The sequence below is a fragment of the Schistocerca americana genome, chromosome 1 (genome assembly GCF_021461395.2).
Source record: "Schistocerca americana isolate TAMUIC-IGC-003095 chromosome 1, iqSchAmer2.1, whole genome shotgun sequence".
Lineage (NCBI taxonomy): Eukaryota > Metazoa > Arthropoda > Insecta > Orthoptera > Acrididae > Schistocerca > Schistocerca americana.
The window spans coordinates 1,079,425,229-1,079,443,734 of record NC_060119.1 but is presented as its reverse complement, the minus strand read 5'-3'; the positions used below and the strand labels follow the sequence as shown (position 1 = coordinate 1,079,443,734).

At 38.3% G+C, this 18,506-nt stretch overlaps 1 protein-coding gene across 2 annotated transcripts in view; it reads left to right on the top strand.

Annotated features, from left to right (window-relative positions):
- LOC124617695 (trafficking protein particle complex subunit 11) overlaps positions 1-18,506 on the top strand; it is a 120,347-nt gene that overhangs the window by 50,075 nt on the left and 51,766 nt on the right. For both annotated transcript variants that reach the window (XM_047145287.1, XM_047145286.1), the window contains exon 13: positions 10,648-10,941. In XM_047145287.1, coding sequence (XP_047001243.1) covers positions 10,648-10,941 — 294 coding nt within the window. The remainder of the gene's footprint in view (positions 1-10,647; positions 10,942-18,506) is intronic.

Here is an 18,506-nt window from a genome sequence, read left to right as displayed (position 1 = left end):
TACAACACATCTGATGTGAAGAAGTTGGATAGTGTTTCCAGGTTAAAAAATTATTGCATCATAGAAAATTTGATTTTGAGAATAACGTCATCTTCATTTATGAAAATGTTTGTGTATATTGTTCAGCACAAACCAGTAACCAAACAGGTTTTTGCAAAACGCCTTGAGGTATTTTGTAATTTAATGTTGTATTATATTTTTTTGCTGTTTGTGAACTGTGCCACTTTTAAAAAGGTCCAAGAGGCACCAGTGCTAGTAATAATATGAAATGTGACTGCAGCAGAGATATGGCAAATGACCAGTATACCCTTAGGTACTAGGGAAATACATCATATGTCCACATAGCAGAAATTAATGAGTAAGTTATAAGAGTGATGCACCAGAATATCTGCTTATAATAACTAATCTTGATTCACTTAAGTTATCAAAACAGTGACAGTTGTAAGACAGTTCACCAATGACATAATATGGACATCATATCATTCTAGGTGTGAGTATAATATAGAAACTTTAATATAAATGACATTTGCATTCACACACAAACTGTATTTGCAGGTAATTGACAATGGCATAAATGCTGAAATGATCTGTTATGAATAAATATTAAACAATGGAAACTCCAGGTAGCAATATCAGCATTGTAAGAAAAGACAGATTGGTACTTACCGTAAAGAAGACACATCAAGTAGCAGAAAGGACAATTAAAAGGCACTGACACAACTTTCGGCCACAGCCTACGTCAGTAAAACACACACTGACATACATACACACACACACACACACACACACACACACACACACACACACACACACACACACACACAAAGCGAGCACAACACACACACACACACACACACACACACACACACACACACACACACACACGACCACTAACTCCAGCATCTTGGGCCAGAATGCAACATCACATGGGATGCAAGCAGCAAATTGGAAGGGGTAGGAAAGGGTAAGGGATGGTAGTGGGGAGAAAGACGAAAGCTGTCTGGTGGGGTGTGCAGGGACTAGACTGCCAACACTCACAACATCAGGAGGTTGTGGGGCAGGGAAGTGGGGAAAAAAGGAGCAAGAAAGGAGAGGAGTGGGGAAAGACGGAAGTGTTGGCAGAGGGCTGCAAATAAACAGGGTCAGAGATGAGAATGGGGAGAAGATGATAGGACAGAGGGAATGGAAACTGTTGGGTGGAGGATGTGCGGACAGTATGTTATCATAGTTTGAGGCCTCAACCTACACTCCACTAGACAGTATTCATCTCTCTTCCCACCCGTACACTACTATCCCTTCCCCACCTACTCCAGTTTGCCGCTCGCATCCCACAAGATGTTGCGTTCCGGGCCAAGATGCTGGAGTTGTCAGTCGTTTGTGCATGAGGTGTGCTTGCTTTGTGTGTGTGTGTGTGTGTGTGTGTGTGTGTGTGTGTGAGAGAGAGAGAGAGAGAGAGAGAGAATCATGCATGTTTCATGTGTGTATCTCTTATGCTTATGAAGGCTGTGGCCAGCCGAAAGCTGTGTGTGTGTGTGTGTGTGTGTGTGTGTGTGTGTGTGTGTCTTAATTGTGCCTGCCTGCGGCTTGACATGTCTTCTTTATGGTAAGTAGCAATCTGTCTTTTCCTACATTGTTGATGAGTAAAGAGTGGTTGTTATAAGCGGCTATTCTGATGAATCTTTCTAATAATCGTGTTATTATGTGATATTTATTGTGCTGCTGGCTATAAAAAAGAAAAAAAGAGAAGTGTTAGGGAAGTTGGATGGATAATGAGAGCTGTTGAATTGATTTTGACCCATATTGATATCACACTAGGCTATGAGTTGAGATTTGTTTGCACTCAAGTCTACGCAGATAATAACTAAAAAAGGATGTGTGATATGAGTGATATACTTAGTGAAGGTATTCTTCAAAACAAATCTGCATGACATGGAACTGAAGGTAATAGAATGTAAGATGGGTGACAATCGTTAAAATGAAACTGCCACAAATTTTTTTATGGGCTTAATGTGGACAGAAGTGTGGAGCACTGCCTCTTTCCCTCCTCTCAGTTAGGTGAACAGGAACCCCAAGGATAGAAACTTTTATGCTCAGAGACCAAAAATTTCCCTCTGTAGAACTAAACATGGATTCTGCAAGCAGCGGACACATGAAGTTTTGTTGCTCTGTTTGTCCGTGAGGTGCAGAAGGCAGCAGATAGCGGCCTTCAGGTGGATGACACGTTCCTTGACTTTTAGAAGGCACTCAGCACAGTTCTGTAGTGCCACCTAGTGAACACAAGAAAAGGTTACATACTTTGTGAGGGAATTTAAGACTTCATAACAAAGGCATTTAGTACATTGTTCGCAATTTGCAGAAATCTCTTTGCATGAGAGTATATTTGGGTGTACCCCTTGTGTGTAATCATTATTCTTCATGTTTTTTTTACCTTATAGATACGACTGAGGACTCTGGTAGGCTAATTAGCTGTGACCCTTTTGTATACACTGTAAAGGAAGTTGCGATGTCAGAAAATTGTTGCCAATTACTGAGGACTACTAATGAATTGACACTTATATAATGACAAGCTGTTTACCCTCAACATAAGCAAAGGTAACATTGTGCTTAAGCAGCTAGAAGAACTGTTATTTTTTTCACACAATTGGCAATGAGTCACTTGAAGAAGCTATAATTGTAAGATCCCAAGAGGATAAGCATCTGAAGCAATTTGAATATGAAAGTTTACACCGAAGTAGTTCCAGAAAGGTCAGAAGCCAGATGGAAAGGAAGTGGAAGGATACTATAGAAATGTAATTTATCTATGAAGAAAGAAACTGACCAAATCATTCTTAATTATTTTGTCACAGACACTCTTGCCAAATAAAGATAGTAGAGAAAAGTTTGGAAATACTTGTATGTGTTTTGCCACATGTTTGTTTTATTCAGCATGTGAACATCTGCAAGAAAGGCTTTGCATATCACTTGAAGGCTTACTACTACAATTTTCTGGATGCTTATTTGAAGAAAGCGAAGCAAGATATTTGCTCCTACATACATTTGATCGTATGGGCATGTGCTAAAACCGAAGAAATTTGAACGTTTACAGAGGCTTACCAACAGTTGTTTATCCCGCTCATCATTTGATGGTGCAGAAATGAAAGGTGGGATTAATTATAATGAGAAACAATTGTATTCTGTGCTAAATACCTCAAATGGCTTTTGGAGAATAAATGGAGTTATAGGTGTAGAGTAGGATGTAGTCAAAGAATGTAAATTTAATGTCAGTGAAGGGATTAAATTGTTACAGAATGTTAACATTTAAAAGTGTACAAGGTCCAAAGAGTCATGATTTTGAACCGTATCATATCTTGATAATTCTGAGACTTTATAAAGCTAATTAAAAAAAAGAGCATAAGCTGTAGACATTCCTATTCCCATGGTTGTATGTTTTAATCTTCTAATATAGAATTATAATGGACTAGAATGGGAGGCCAGAAATAACCTTCAGGATCAAAATTCCAAAGCTGCCTTTAAAAGAAGAAAAAAACTATTCTCTGCTTTCACAACTGCTAATTCCTTCCTCAGGGAGGAAAGGGGGGAAGGTTTGGGAAGGTTGAGGCAGCATGGCAGGTCACTGAGACCCACATACTGTAAGAACTGAGACCATTTGCAGTTTTTTGAGTAAATTGTAATCTTACAATTTTCAAAAAGAATTCTCTTATTTAATCTGTTTATATGTTTGACCTTAAAGATGAGATGAAATTTAACAGGTGTATTATGAGGTGAGAATCAGGTCATTTGGAAAGGAAATGTTCAATAATAGACAAGCCATATAGCAGAGGGGAAATTTCTGCAAAGATGCTGTAAAAGTCCTAATTTCTGCCTACAGCTGCAAACTTCATTCAGATTCATTTACTTTTAGCCAGTTTTGAGGGTAGTATCATTGTGAAGCAACTTAAAACAAACCATAAGCACAGTGTGAATGGGAAATATGTTGAAGTGAATGGATCATCAGGTCCGTGGTTAATTGATGACATACTTTCAGCACTGTGCATAGCACATGGTTGCAATGTGAAAAATATTAAGATATATGACTGACAATGTGTCATATGTCTTCATATAACAGGGTATAAATGATAGATGTTTTTAACTTACCACAGTGACGTAGGGGAAGTTGAGGCAGGAAATTTGATACAGTACACTTTAATCCAGTACACTTTAATCCAACAGCTTAAAATTGGCCTGCAGAAGTCACATAAGCTACAGCGCATGTGTGCTGCATGAGATTTTCGGTATCCTCTCACTCTTTTATGCCACCAGCTTAGTCAGCTATTTTATTAACATTGTTAAATTACACTTCTCTGTGAGGGCAAGGAAAGGAAAAAGACACATGTAAACATGAACATAAACAGTCACAACTACAAGAATCTTCTTTTTTTATAAAGTTACCAGTTTTGGTCTGTTTTAGACCATCTTTAGACCTCACACAATGATTGTAGACAGTGGCTGTAAATGGAGCGGGTGTTATGACTCCACGAACGCCAACTGGACGCTTGAACAGTTAGCATTCGTGGAGTCATAGCACCTGTTCCGTTCACAGACACCGTCTACCATCATGGTGTGAGGTGTGAAGATGGTCTAAAACAGTCTGAAACTGGTAATCTCATAAAAAAAGAAGTTTCTTGCAGTTGCAACTGTTTATGTTCATTCTCAACTAATAAAAAAGCAACTGTTCTGCAGGAGAAACGTTTTCAAAAATTACACATGTAAACATTATGCAAAAACTAATTAAATTTACAAATAAATTTAAGCTTAACCCATACAAGCGTACTAGTTCCATTGTGAGAAGGTCAGACGAAAGATTTAGTTAATAATTTTATGGTACTAAAATTTACAACATTTTGCACCTATTTTTACATTTTGTAAATAAAAGAACAGAAGGTTTTTAATATTCAAGGATGAGTTTGGCCAAAATCTTGTATGATGCATATTCGCTGTAGCTGAGGTGGCTTTAATATGCCGGTTCGAACCTGTTTTCCAGCTTGATAGGCCACAAGGCCCTGTATCAATTTGTTCATGATGACTTCACCTACACCACAGGGTACTTTGTAAACAGTTATTGTTTACATCCTATATAACACCATGTATTTTGAATACAACTGAGGACAAAGCGTGTGCCAATAAAAAATGATCAACGTAAACTGCCATATAAATGTTATCAATCATACACAAAAATGTCATATACAATAATGGCTATTAGAAAGTCTGTGATGGAATGTAAGTACTGGAAAGAGTAAGGGTAACAATTCATCTAATAGCTGCAGTGAGTAGTTGTGACAGTCACGTAAACAAGACTGAAACTATTGCTAAGCTGGTTGCAGGAACACAGACACAAACATAAACTTGCACTGGTTTATTGGCCCAGCTGACTACATTATGTCAGAACTCAACCACATTAGGGTGTGTGTTTATTGAGCAGAGTGGGAGAGGTGAGAAAGGAGGAGAAGGAAGATTCAAGGGAATGGCGTCTGACACTTCCAAGCTATTGAATGATGTTATTCAGTATTGACTCTAATCAGACCTTAAAAGATTATAAAGCTGACTTGGTAATGAATGAAATTCACATACACCATATTGCCAGAATCAGTATGTCAAAACCATTCATTCCATAATAATTATGAGAGGCATCAAAGATGAAAACAATAAACTACTATAAGGTGTCAGCAAAGAAAAAACATAGGTGACATCTTTGAAGTGTTGGGTATTCTACCTGATATCACTGCCATTCTTGTGCGATATTTTGATAACATAACTAATTATCTTCATCAGGTGCTACCTGAGACAACTACTCAAGTGGAACAGATCCAGCATTAATAACTGCAGCCTCCCTCTCTACAGTCAGTTCCAGTGGAAACAAACTTAGGTACTCCATCTTTGGCCTGGTGCCCTTGGTGCTCTGTCTGGGGTTTGTTTCCCATGTCCACACATTCAGTTCTTGTTTTTGTGGAGTGCTTCTGCTGACTCCATCACCTATTCAGCAATTCCAGCACAGGATCCCAGGCTCTACTGAGTCATGTTTCATGAGGTTTTCCTTCACCTTTATCTCTGTCAACTCTCTTATGACACTGTCCCAGTGTCTGGAAGTCTGTGCCAGCACTCTTGTTTTATCATGATTCATGGAATGAGTGAATTCCAGTCTGTGCTCCACTCTGTGCATGGCAGTGGCTGATATAGCTGCCTCTCTTAGTTGTGTGTGCCTCTAATGTTCTTTGCATCTCATGTCCACTGCCCTGGTTGCTTGGCCAATGTAAGACTTGCCACATTGGCAAGGTATATGATAAACTCCTAGTTGTCTAGTCCCATGCCATCTTTCACAGTCCCCAAAAATTCCCTAATCTTGCTAGTCAGTCACAATACACACTTGATGTTTAGCATCCTGAGGATCCTGCTGATTCTGACGGAAATAGGTCCTGCATAGGGTAGGTATGCCACAGTATTTGCATTATCTCAATCTTCTTTTGGGTCATTGAAGTGCCTCCTGAATCTCTTTGGCTGTGTCTACATTCTTGTAGAATGCTAACTGTAGATGCTCTGTTTCTGCTACTAAACTATCTGGGTGTGACAAGGTGTGTGCCCTGCGGACCATTCTCTCCAGAACTCCAATTCTGTGAGATGGATGATGACAGTTACTGGTTTGCAAATATAAATCAGTGTGTATGGGTTTGTGGTACATGCTGTGGCCAAACTACCCATCTGTTCTCCTTTTGATGAGAATATTTAGAAACAACAGCAGGCCACCTTTTTCCAGTTCCATGGTGAACTTGGTGTTGAAGAAACTCATTAAGCCTCTCTCTACCATGTGGCCTGATGAAAAATGTATAATCTACATACATGAAGAAATGTGAGTTTTTATCTAGACATTAACGCTTCCTCCTCAGATCTCTCCACAAATATATTGGCAACCGTTGGAGACAGAGGGCTGCTCATATCTACATCTTCTCTCTGCTCTTAAAATTGGCTCCCATACAGAAAATAGGTAGAGGTCAATATATTCCTAAACAGGTCCAACATCTTCAGTGTGGAATTCAATTGATTGGAGTAGATTTTTCTTCAGTGATGAGTTCTTCGAATTGAGCCCCGATGATGAGCAAAGAAATGTCTGGAGACACATGGCCCGACAACCAGGAGCGATTATTTGGGTTGCCATTTCTTTTCATAGGAAAACCCTTTGTTTGTTATCTGTGGCACCCTTACAGCCCAGCAGTATGTCATGATGCTCCATTTTGTTGCCCATGATATTCTATTCTCCATTTTGTTGCCCTTCATGGCAAGCCATCCTGGGCTTATATTTCAGCAAGATAATGCCTGTCTGCACATGGGGAGAGTGCTTGCCGAACCCTGCGTTGACCAGCAAGGTCGCTGGATCTCTCATCAATTGAGAGTGTTTGGAGCATTGGGGGGCAGGGTCTTCCAACCAGCTGAAGATTTGGGCAATCTAACACATCTATTGGACAGAATTTGGCACAATATCTCTCAGAAGGACATCCAACAATTCTGTCAGTCAGTACCAAGCCGAATAACTGCTTGCATAAGGGCCAGAGGTGGGCCAACAAATTATTGATTTACTGAATTTGTGAAACTCTTTCTCTTGAATAAATCATCTAGTTTTTCTGAAATTGTAATCGTTTGTTTGTCTGTACATGTGCATCACATCTATTGATTTCCAGCCCATTCAGATAATTCCTTTGTGGTGTGTGTGTTTTTTTTCCAAGACTGTATTTTCAGTTTCAGTTTTCAAGGTAGTTGCAGCATTTGAAGACATGTTTGGTTTCTTCTTAGTTCTCCACTCAGTTGCTTTATGACATTTAAACAACTTGGAATTTTGCACATGGCAACTGGTGCTCAACTTCTGATGTTTACCGTTCTGCTTACTAGCTGCCAGTGATGTTTTGTTCAGCCTTGAATTAACAGCTGACTTACAAAATAACTAGTAATATTGATGCTTGACTTCTCAAATGCCATAATCTGCTGGATATCCACTTAGTGTGTTGACAACTATCAAATCATCATATTTCCATACCAGTGCTATGGATATGTTGAGCAAATGACATAATTTTTGACTCAATGCTTCCATATTTTTCTCAGAAGCCAGTCATACATTCATGAAACATTGTAGCAGCCTGATGTAACTAGATAAACACTTATCTTCAAATGCTGATTATAAATTTCACCATGCTTCTTTAGCTGCCATTGGTCTACAAAGTTTTACTTCTGCATTACACATTTTATTTATGCAGATGAATTTACAGTTATGTATATGTGGATAATTATTTATGTACATTCTTTGTATCTTCATCACTGCCAGCAATTGTTTTCCACAGTTCCCCTGATTTTAGATACATTTTAGTCATAAATTTGCAGTTGTAGTTAGCCATACTAGATCCTTTTCAAAATTAAACAGTGATTGTCCACCCAAAACCATCCCAGATGTATTCAACAGACAAATCATGAACCTCTCTTAACAAAAAATATGATGCCACCGCATAGAACACATTCATTACATGGTAACTCAAAGCAACAATAATTTATGCCACAAGGACACTAGTGATTCTGTTTATCAATTTCTGAACAAATGGTACTTTATAGCTGTCAAAACTTCCTGTAGTCTCTTCCAGGGCCCTTAATCTGTGGCATATTGACTCCAGTCCGCTCTTTAAGAGAGTATGAAGTTGACTTAGTGATGAATGAAATTAATATAGACCATATTGCCAGGAACACAGTCTTAAGAACTATTTTTTAAAGATAATTACAAGACAGATCAAAGATGTAAACAATGAAAAACTGCAAGGTGTCAGCAAAGAAAAAAAGCTAAGATGTTTCCAACAGATGTCCTCCTTGAGAAGTAATTAGTACAAAACACACATACACGTACATGTACATGCATATGCATGGCTACATTGTCTCAGCTGACTACACTGCACCAACACATGAGCTACAATACCAGTACAATGTAGTTAATTGAAACAATGTAGTCATGAGGATGTATTTGTGCATAAGTGTCTTTTTACATATATTCTCTCACATTTTCACTGCAGTTGAAACTGTATTAATGCTTTGTACTCATGTCAACATCATGACGAGCTCATTTTGGCAATTTTTGCCATTTTTCATTTTATCTTATAATAATGGTACCATTTTTGTAAAGTTGTTAGTGCTCCATACTAGTTAGAGCTAAATATAAGCAAAAGTAATGTTTTTCACATAGTAACTATATTTCACTCTATTGTATCACGCAGAAAGTATGTCTTATATTATCCAGGTACCTGTTGGTCTGTTCACTTGAATTTATTTAATGTCTGAACTGTAAATACAAGTCTGTTTTAGGTTAAGGCAGAAGGATATCAAATAAAAATAATTGTTGTATAACGGATACTGCTGGAGACGGCCATCCAAGCAAACATAGAATTTGAATAAAATTAGCAACTTTAAGCAGAAAGCGATAATCATTAAATTATTTATTGAGGCTGTGAACCCATTAGACAAGAAAATATGGATGTGGCATTGACAATGACAAGGAGGGTACCTAGCAGGAGAATGGCAGGTACAGATTTGATATGGCCAAGAAAATACTTACATTCTGCATAAAAGATCGTCACTACTTTCAGACAGCAAGACATCAAGGAGGAATATTTTCAGTGAGTTAGTGAGTTAGTTACACGTCCATTGATCAATCTTGTGGTAACCATTATGATGTGGAATGTGTCAAGAGCATAAGAAATGATTTTTTTAAATGGTATAGAAGGAGTTGTCAAGGAGATATGATTTCAATTTATTTTTGAAGCTACTACTGCTGTCTTTCAGACGTTTTATTTCAGCTGGTAATTTATCGAAAGGCTTTAGAGCAGCAAATTTTACGCCTTTCTGTGCTAAAGATAGGCTAAGTAGAGGATAGTGTAAGTCACCGATATCAGTGATTCAACCACGATGAAAGTCATGATAACAAAGGCTACTGTAGCTTGATTTCATTCCTTCCACAATTTGCTCAGGAATTTGAATCTCAGCTGCTATACCAACAATTCTTTTGGCTTCCTTATCTAAACTGCTTTTGCTTTTCCTAACCAGCTGATTTTTTCGTTTTTCATTGTATAGGCTTCTTTTCACTTTTTTTTATTTTGCTGACCTTTTCTATGGAACTATATTGAATTTCTGCAATCTTTAACTTCAGTTGGTAGTTCTTCTGTCCCTTTGTCACCATAGCTGCAGTTACTCCTGCAGTGACTACATAAAAACAGTGTTCAATAATTGACAGAGAATTGAAGAGTGCCTCACATTTTGCAAGAGAGATTGTGAGGCACAATGTATCATTTTGATAAAAATATGAACAGAGTAATATAACTTTTAGTGGATTACTTTGGCTGTAATACAATATAGTAACTCATTTTTAATCCATAATCATTTTACAACCTGTAATTTTTCTGGTACAGATTTTTCCAGTTTCTTAACTTTTCTCATATAATCAAAAATAACTGTTGAGATTTCATTGTTTTTGTTCTCTTGACAATATGGGAAGAAAAGCAAATAACTACATTAATTCACAAAATTTCTACAAAAAATGTGTTGTTGCTCTGTTTCTGTACACTGTTCAGTTAATTATAGGTACTCTTCTAGGAGCTGCTGCCCACAACCGTTGCAGTTCAGCAAGCTGTCAGTCACTGTGAACAATCCTAGTTACAGTTCAGAATTTGCTGTGTGTGATGAGGGACCTTCTCTGCTGTTTACATGTGGTGAAGTGAAAAGATTTGCATGCAAGTTCCTGCCACCCGATGGTGGTAGAGATCTTCAGATTGGTTCTCTGCTGCTGCAGCTAGGGACAGAACGTTGCACCATTCTTCGTTTTACTGGAAGTGGTAATGATGGAGGTACAGCATGTGATGCTGTTTGTCCTGAACTACAGCATTTCAGGTTTGTAAACTTAAACATTTGGATATTAGCTCATTTTGATAAATAATAGTAGTAGTAATATATTTGCATTTGTCTGCATTTATGTGTTACTGGTCCTGTATACACACTGATAAAATTTTTAATATTTATCAACTGTATTCCTCAGTGTAGTAGGCTCATCAGCACACAGAACGATCTCATCCTAGGGGCCTGAATGTCTGCAAATGAATATTATCTTGATGTTTCCTAGTGAATCTCCCCCTCCCCCCCCCCCCCCCTTTCTCTCTCTCTCTCTCTCTCTCTCTCTCTCTCTCTCTCTCTCTCTCTCTCTCTCACACACACACACACACACACACACACACACAAAAATTCTGGTAAGGTTTTGCATGAAACAGCACTTCTACCATTTGGTGAGTTATCTTTTCTTGTAAATTATTTACATTCTGCCAGAAATTTCCAAACCATATTACTGTAGAAAATACATACTGATATTTAGTTTTGATGTTGAGCATCATTAGGATTCTGAGACAATTGGTACATGAGTCTCTTCTGAAAATATAATTAAAGCACTGGTATGCGAGGTGTGCATGTTAGTTTTCATCTTGCATGTAGCAAGAGGTAAGTAAAATAGCAAACAACAGACAGAATTAAGATGGAAGTGTAGGTGAATAACTAACATATTTGTTGTCTTAGTGCCATCCCACAAATGTTATGCCTGTTTTCAGATAGCAAACAAAATTATTAAATAAGACAGCTGGTTGAGCGTCACATTCTTCATAACGAACATTGGATTACTAAGAACAAAACTGGAATTATTTGTTAAGTAGCCCTTCCTTTACATGAATCATAACTATGTGTGTGATTTACAAACAAAATGTAATCTAGATGCCATTCAGCAGTCAACCATACTCTAGTATGAAGCTTTCAGGCTTGGACTAGGACCTGAGCCCTACCTATCTCCTCTCCCCTTGAGGTGTACAATGAAATACAACATCAATATATCAAAAACTTACTAGGAATAAATGTAGTGGTGGGCTGGACTAAATTACATACAGGTTTCACTTTTCATTGCTCATTTATTTTGAAATGCACAAATTTCATCAAACTGAGGATACCAAAATGCAAAATTGCAAACAATAATGTGTGAATGAGTGAGTGAGTGAGTGAGTGAGTGAGTGACTGACTGACTGGCTGATTAATCATTGTCCAGTCCAAACCGTTAAGGATAGAAACTTGAAATTTAGAGTGTTAATCTTATATTGTAGTTATTGTTTAAGAAATGATTTTTAAAATGCCACTCCTAACGGGATGAAATAGGGGTCAAAGGTATTTGAAACTATGTTGCTATTAAGGCAGTTTTGAGGATAGAACTATGAAAATTGGTATCTGGTTTTTCAGTCAGAAATAAAAAAATGAATGGTTCAGTATTTTTGGAAATTCAACCACTGATAGGGTAAAACGAAAGTTTCTTTTGAAAATACTACTAAAGCATTCTTGAAACTAATCTCTGAAAATTTGTGTTTGGCTTCACAGTTGCAAATAAAAAAAAAGTGTTTCAGTGTTTTTTGGAAATTCAACCCCTAAGGTAATTGAAAGAGAAGATGAAAGGTTTTATGAAAATATTTCGTTATATTGAAAGCTAAATCTTTGAAAATTGGTATTTGACTTACAAGGAAATATGTGTTATGGGATGAGTTTTTATGGACGTATTACCACAGGAACTAAACTGGCAGGATTAACAATGCTGTCTGGCTCCAGCTACCAGAATTGCTGTTTGTTCTGAAGAACACACAGGAATGACCATGCTTCTACAGCCGTAACTAGCATGAAACGTGGAGAATATGTTGCAATTTTGAGCCATGTAAAAATTCAATTAAAGGAAAAAAAGCAAAGAAACTGTGAAAACCATACAGTCTATGTGAGTGAAGCAGTGGGTGCTAAGATAGTGCGTAATAGTTTGGACATGTAGCTAAATACAATCATTAAAATCAATTTTTGCTGATTTGAGGCATGCTGCCATGAGATAGCAGGCACGCAACTGTTCAGTACTGAGGAAATTGGATTATTGTTGTCCATCTCACTTGCATTAATTTAAAATTTTTGCTGCAGTGGTTACTGGTTTCGAGCTGACATGCCCTTGCTCAAACCACACTCCTTGTTATTAACCATAACTAAAATTGTATATTAAAGCAACTAGGATGGATGAAATAAAATACTATCCAATTTCCTCATTAAAATATTTAAAACTCAAATTCTTGCAAGACCTCCAATAATCCCAAATATGCCAGACATGGACCAGCACTTCCACTGTAGATGCCACTTTAACAAATATGAACAAATTCTGGTCACAACCATATAAGGTGTGCTGCCAAACCTTTAATAGCGTTCCGTTTCCTTATTCAGAGACAAAGCAGGTTTACAATTAAATGGCAATCTGAAAATGAACTAGTATCAATACCATGCATTCCCCCCAGGGGGCTCGCCACTCTTTGGTGGATTTGTGCTTGGCTGCGACAGGGCCCCAGCCTTTGCAGCATCTTTTTCCTTTCATGCTGCATATCCATCCTCTTGCTTTTCTTTTTTCTCCTCCCTTGGGGAACATGTCTGGGATGTTTTTTGGGAATGTGTTCTGCATTTTCAGTAGCCTGACATCAGGTCTCTCCACTGTTTTCCATTCCTCTTTTCTTTCTTCATTCCTCTTTTCTTTCTTCATTCCTCTTCTCTTATTCCTCCTCCGCTTCAGTGTTTGAGGTTCCTCTTTGTCTCATTCCTCCTTGTGCACTACTGAAGGCCAGCCCCCATGTCTGGTGCATAACAGCTGACTGGATAACACTTAATTCCCATCCCTGGGTCAAGAGGTAGGGTTCACAGTTCCCCCATGCTACAGGCCGGGCCAAGTGAGGGATGATTGACTGAGCTGTTACCTTCCCAAATTGATAAATGGTCCCTCTGTCAGGTGTTCTTATGTTGTAATCAGACTCATCTATATCTCACATGCAGCTTTACTGTATGATTAAATGATGATGGCGTCCTCTTGGGTAAAATATTCCGGAGGTAAAATAGTCCCCCATTCGGATCTCCGGGCGGGGATTACTCAAGAGGACGTCGTTATCAGGAGAAAGAAAACTGGCGTTCTACGGATCGGAGTGTGGAATGTCAGATCCCTTAATCGGGCAGTTAGGTTAGAAAACTTAAAAAGGGAAATGGATAGGTTAAAGTTAGATATAGTGGGAATTAGTGAAGTTCGGTGGCAGGAGGAACAAGACTTTTGGTCAGGTGATTAAACACAAAATCAAATAGGGGTAATGCAGGAGTAGGTTTAATAATGAATAAAAAAATAGGAGTGCGGGTTAGCTACTACAAACAGCATAGTGAACGCATTATTGTGGCCAAGATAGACACAAAGCCCATGCCTACTACAGTAGTACAAGTTTATATGCCAACTAGCTCTGCAGATGATGAAGAAATTGATGAAATGTATGATGAGATAAAAGAAATTATTCAGGTAGTGAATGGAGACGAAAATCTAATAGTCATGGGTGACTGGAATTCGTCAGTAGGAAAAGGGAGAGAAGGAAACATAGTAGGTGAATATGGATTGGGGGGAAGAAATGAAAGAGGAAGCCGCCTTGTAGAATTTTGCACAGAGCATAACTTAATCATAGCTAACACTTGGTTCAAGAATCATAAAAGAAGGTTGTATACCTGGAAGAATCCTGGAGATACTAAAAGGTATCAGATAGATTATATAATGGTAAGACAGAGATTTAGGAACCAGGTTTTAAATTGTAAGACATTTCCAGGGGCAGATGTGGATTCTGACCACAACCTATTGGTTACGAACTGCAGATTGAAACTGAAGAAACTGCAAAAAGGTGGGAATTTAAGGAGATGGTACCTGGATAAACTGAAACAACCAGAGGTTGTAGAGTTTCAGGGAGAGCATAAGGGAACAATTGACAGGAATGGGGGAAAGAAATACAGTAGAAGAAGAATGGGTAGCTCTGAGGGATGAAGTAGTGAAGGTAGCAGAGGATCAAGTAGGTAAAAAGACGAGGGCTAATAGAAATCCTTGGGTAACAGAAGAAATATTGAATTTAATTGATGAAAGGAGAAAATATAAAAATACAGTAAATGAAGCAGGCAAAAAGGAATACAAACGTCTCAAAAATGAGATCGACAGGAAGTGCAAAATGGCTAAGCAGGGATGGCTAGAGGACAAATGTAAGGATGTAGAGGCTTGTCTCACTAGGGGTAAGATAGATACTGCCTACAGGAAAATTAAAGAGACCTTTGGAGAGAAGAGAACCACTTGCATGAATATCAAGAGCTCAGATGTAAAACCAGTTCTAAGCAAAGAAGGAAAGGCAGAAAGGTGGAAGGAGTATATAGAGGGTTTATACAAGGGCGATGTACTTGAGGACAATATTATGGAAATGGAAGAGGATGTAGATGAAGACGACATGGGAGATAAGATACTGCGTGAAGAGTTGGACAGAGCACTGAAAGACCTGAGTTAAAACAAGGCCCCGGGAGTAGACAACATTCCATTAGAACTACTGATGGCCTTGGGAGAGCCAGTCATGACAAAACTCTACCATCTGGTCAGCAAGATGTATGAGACAGGCGAAATACCCTCAGACTTCATGAAGAATATAATAATTCCAATCCCAAAGAAAGCAGGTGTTGACAGATGTGAAAATTACCGAACTATTAGATTAATAAGTCACAGCTGCAAAATACTAACGCGAATTCTTTACAGACGAATAGAAAAACTGGTAGAAGCGGACCTCGAGGAAGATCAGTTTGGATTCCGTAGAAATGTTGGAACACGTGAGGCAATACTAACCTTACGACTTATCTTAGAAGAAAGATTAAGAAAAGGCAAACCTACGTTTCTAGCATTAGTAGACTTAGAGAAAGCTTTTGACAATGTTAACTGGGATACTCTCTTTCAAATTCTAAAGGTGGCAGGGGTAAAATACAGGGAGAGGAAGGCTATTTACAATTTGTACAGAAACCAGATGGCAGATATAAGAGTCGAGGGGCATGAAAGGGAAGCAGTGGTTGGGAAAGGAGTGAGAGACAGGGTTGTAGCCTCTCCCCGATGTTATTCAATCTGTATATTGAGCAAGCAGTAAAGGAAACAAAAGAAAAATTCAGAGTAGGTATTAAAATTCATGGAGAAGAAGTAAAAACTTTGAGGTTCGCCGATGACATTGTAATTCTGTCAGAGACAGCAAAGGACTTGGAAGAGCAGTTGAACGGAATGGACAGTGTCTTGAAAGGAGGATATAAGATGAATATCAACAAAAGCAAAATGAGGATAATGGAATGTAGTCAAATTAAATCGGGTGATGCTGAGGGAATTAGATTAGGAAATGAGACACTTAAAGTAGTAAAGGAGTTTTGCTATTTAGGGAGTAAACTAACTGATGATGGTCGAAGTAGAGAGGGTATCAAATGTAGGCTGGCAATGGCAAGGAAATTGTTTCTTGAGAAGAGAAATTTGTTAGCATCGAGTATAGATTTAAGTGTCAGGAAGTCGTTTCTGAAAGTATTTGTATGGAGTGTAGCCGTGTATGGAAGTGAAACATGGACGATAACTAGTTTGGACAAGAAGAGAATAGAAGCTTTCGAAATGTGGTGCTACAGAAGAATGCTGAAGATAAGGTGGGTAGATCACGTAACTAATGAGGAGGTATTGAATAGGATTGGGGAGAAGAGAAGTTTGTAGCACAACTTGACTAGAAGAAGGGATCGGTTGGTAGGACATGTTTTGAGGCATCAAGGGATCACAAATTTAGCATTGGAGGGCAGCGTGGAGGGTAAAAATCGTAGAGGGAGACCAAGAGATGAATACACTAAGCAGATTCAGAAGGATGTAGGTTGCAGTAGGTACTGGGAGATGAAGAAGCTTGCACAGGATAGAGTAGCATGGAGAGCTTCATCAAACCAGTCCCAGGACTGAAGACCACAACAACAACTACTATATCTCACATTGCTTTTAGAATTTAGGCTATTGTATCTATATGACAAGATGTATGTATTTCCTTTGCCTTCTTGAATGATTTGTTAGAATGTTTGTGGGGACAGGAAAGAAAGAGCAAATTGAATATTGAGCTAAAGACACAAACTAGGCATGTGTATAATCTGCTGATCACAGGCTAAGAGAGTGAGACATCTGGCCTCAAGTAGTGACCCAAAATAAATTTCCATTTTTCTTAACAAAGTACAAACATAATATCTCTGAGTAGCATGTGAAAATTTTCTAGTAAAAACTTCTAATAAAAGGCAAGACATCTCCAAAATGAATCTGCAATCAAATGAAAATGAGAAACAACTTTTATACTTACCTGAGAACCACAGGAAAATGTAAATGTAAGTGGTAGCATTAAAAATTAAATTTATCTATCATTCTGTTTCAAGTACCGTTTATAATGTATTTATGACTTCTGTTGCACTTACTTTTCTTGGTTGGTGCTGCTCTTTTTGCCTCATCTGTGCCCATATTTTTCATTCTATTTTTCTCATTTATTATCTGTCAGTTGGCATATCTATTATTTGTAATTCTCTTTACATCTAGCATTTCATAGTTAATTTCATAGTTAATTCTCAGTATCCAGTTTTCCTATTCTCTGATCTGGAGTCCTGAATGGTTTGCCTATGGTTTGTAAATTTTATGATTTCCTCACTTGCGATAAATGAAATACTTTGATGAAAATTGTAAACAAATGAAGTTGTATATTACAACTAGTGAACCACCAGTTACCAGGTATTTTATGTGAGTTATAGAAGGTACTGGAAAGGAATAAAAATAAAATGGTATGTACATCTGGTGAACACGTGGCAGCCAGTAGTGATACTGAGAAGAGCAGAGGAAAGGTTGTACTGAAGTGTGTGAAACTACATTGTGATGGATGGAACAGTAACTAAATAGTACATCCTTTACTATTACTTGTGTACATTTTTCTCCTCTTCTTTTGTATTAAGTATCATATTATTTCGCATTTTATGATGAAGACACTCCTTATTTCTAAAACTAAGAGATATAAAATTTTTATAAAGGTTTTGGAGTAAGGTACAACACACAAAGTAGTAGAGATGTTGAGTCGTTGAGTGTACACACACACACACACACACACACACACACACACACACACACACACACACACACTCACTCATTGTGTTTATACTGTGCTGACACTGCAGTTGACAGAGCTAGGGGGTTGTGTTGAGTGAAGTGAGTAAGGGGAGAAAGGAGATAGGGAAGAGGAGGGAGGAGGTAAGATTATGAAGGTTGAAGGTTGGCTGATGGCTGGGAGGGAGGTAGCAGGTGCAGGGTGTAGGAACGCAGGATGAAGAGGCAACAGATGTACAAGATAAGAGTGTGACACCAGTACCTGCACTGCTGAGGTCATGCAGTGCACAATGGTGATGACATGTGTGAGTGGATTAGGAGAGAGTGTCAGGACAGAGGAAGGAGAGGCTGCAGGGGAAAGGATGTGGTTGCAGGATGAGTGAAGTTAAGATCCTGAGGCATGGTGGAGATGGACTTGGAACAGAAGGCTAACAGAGATCGAGGC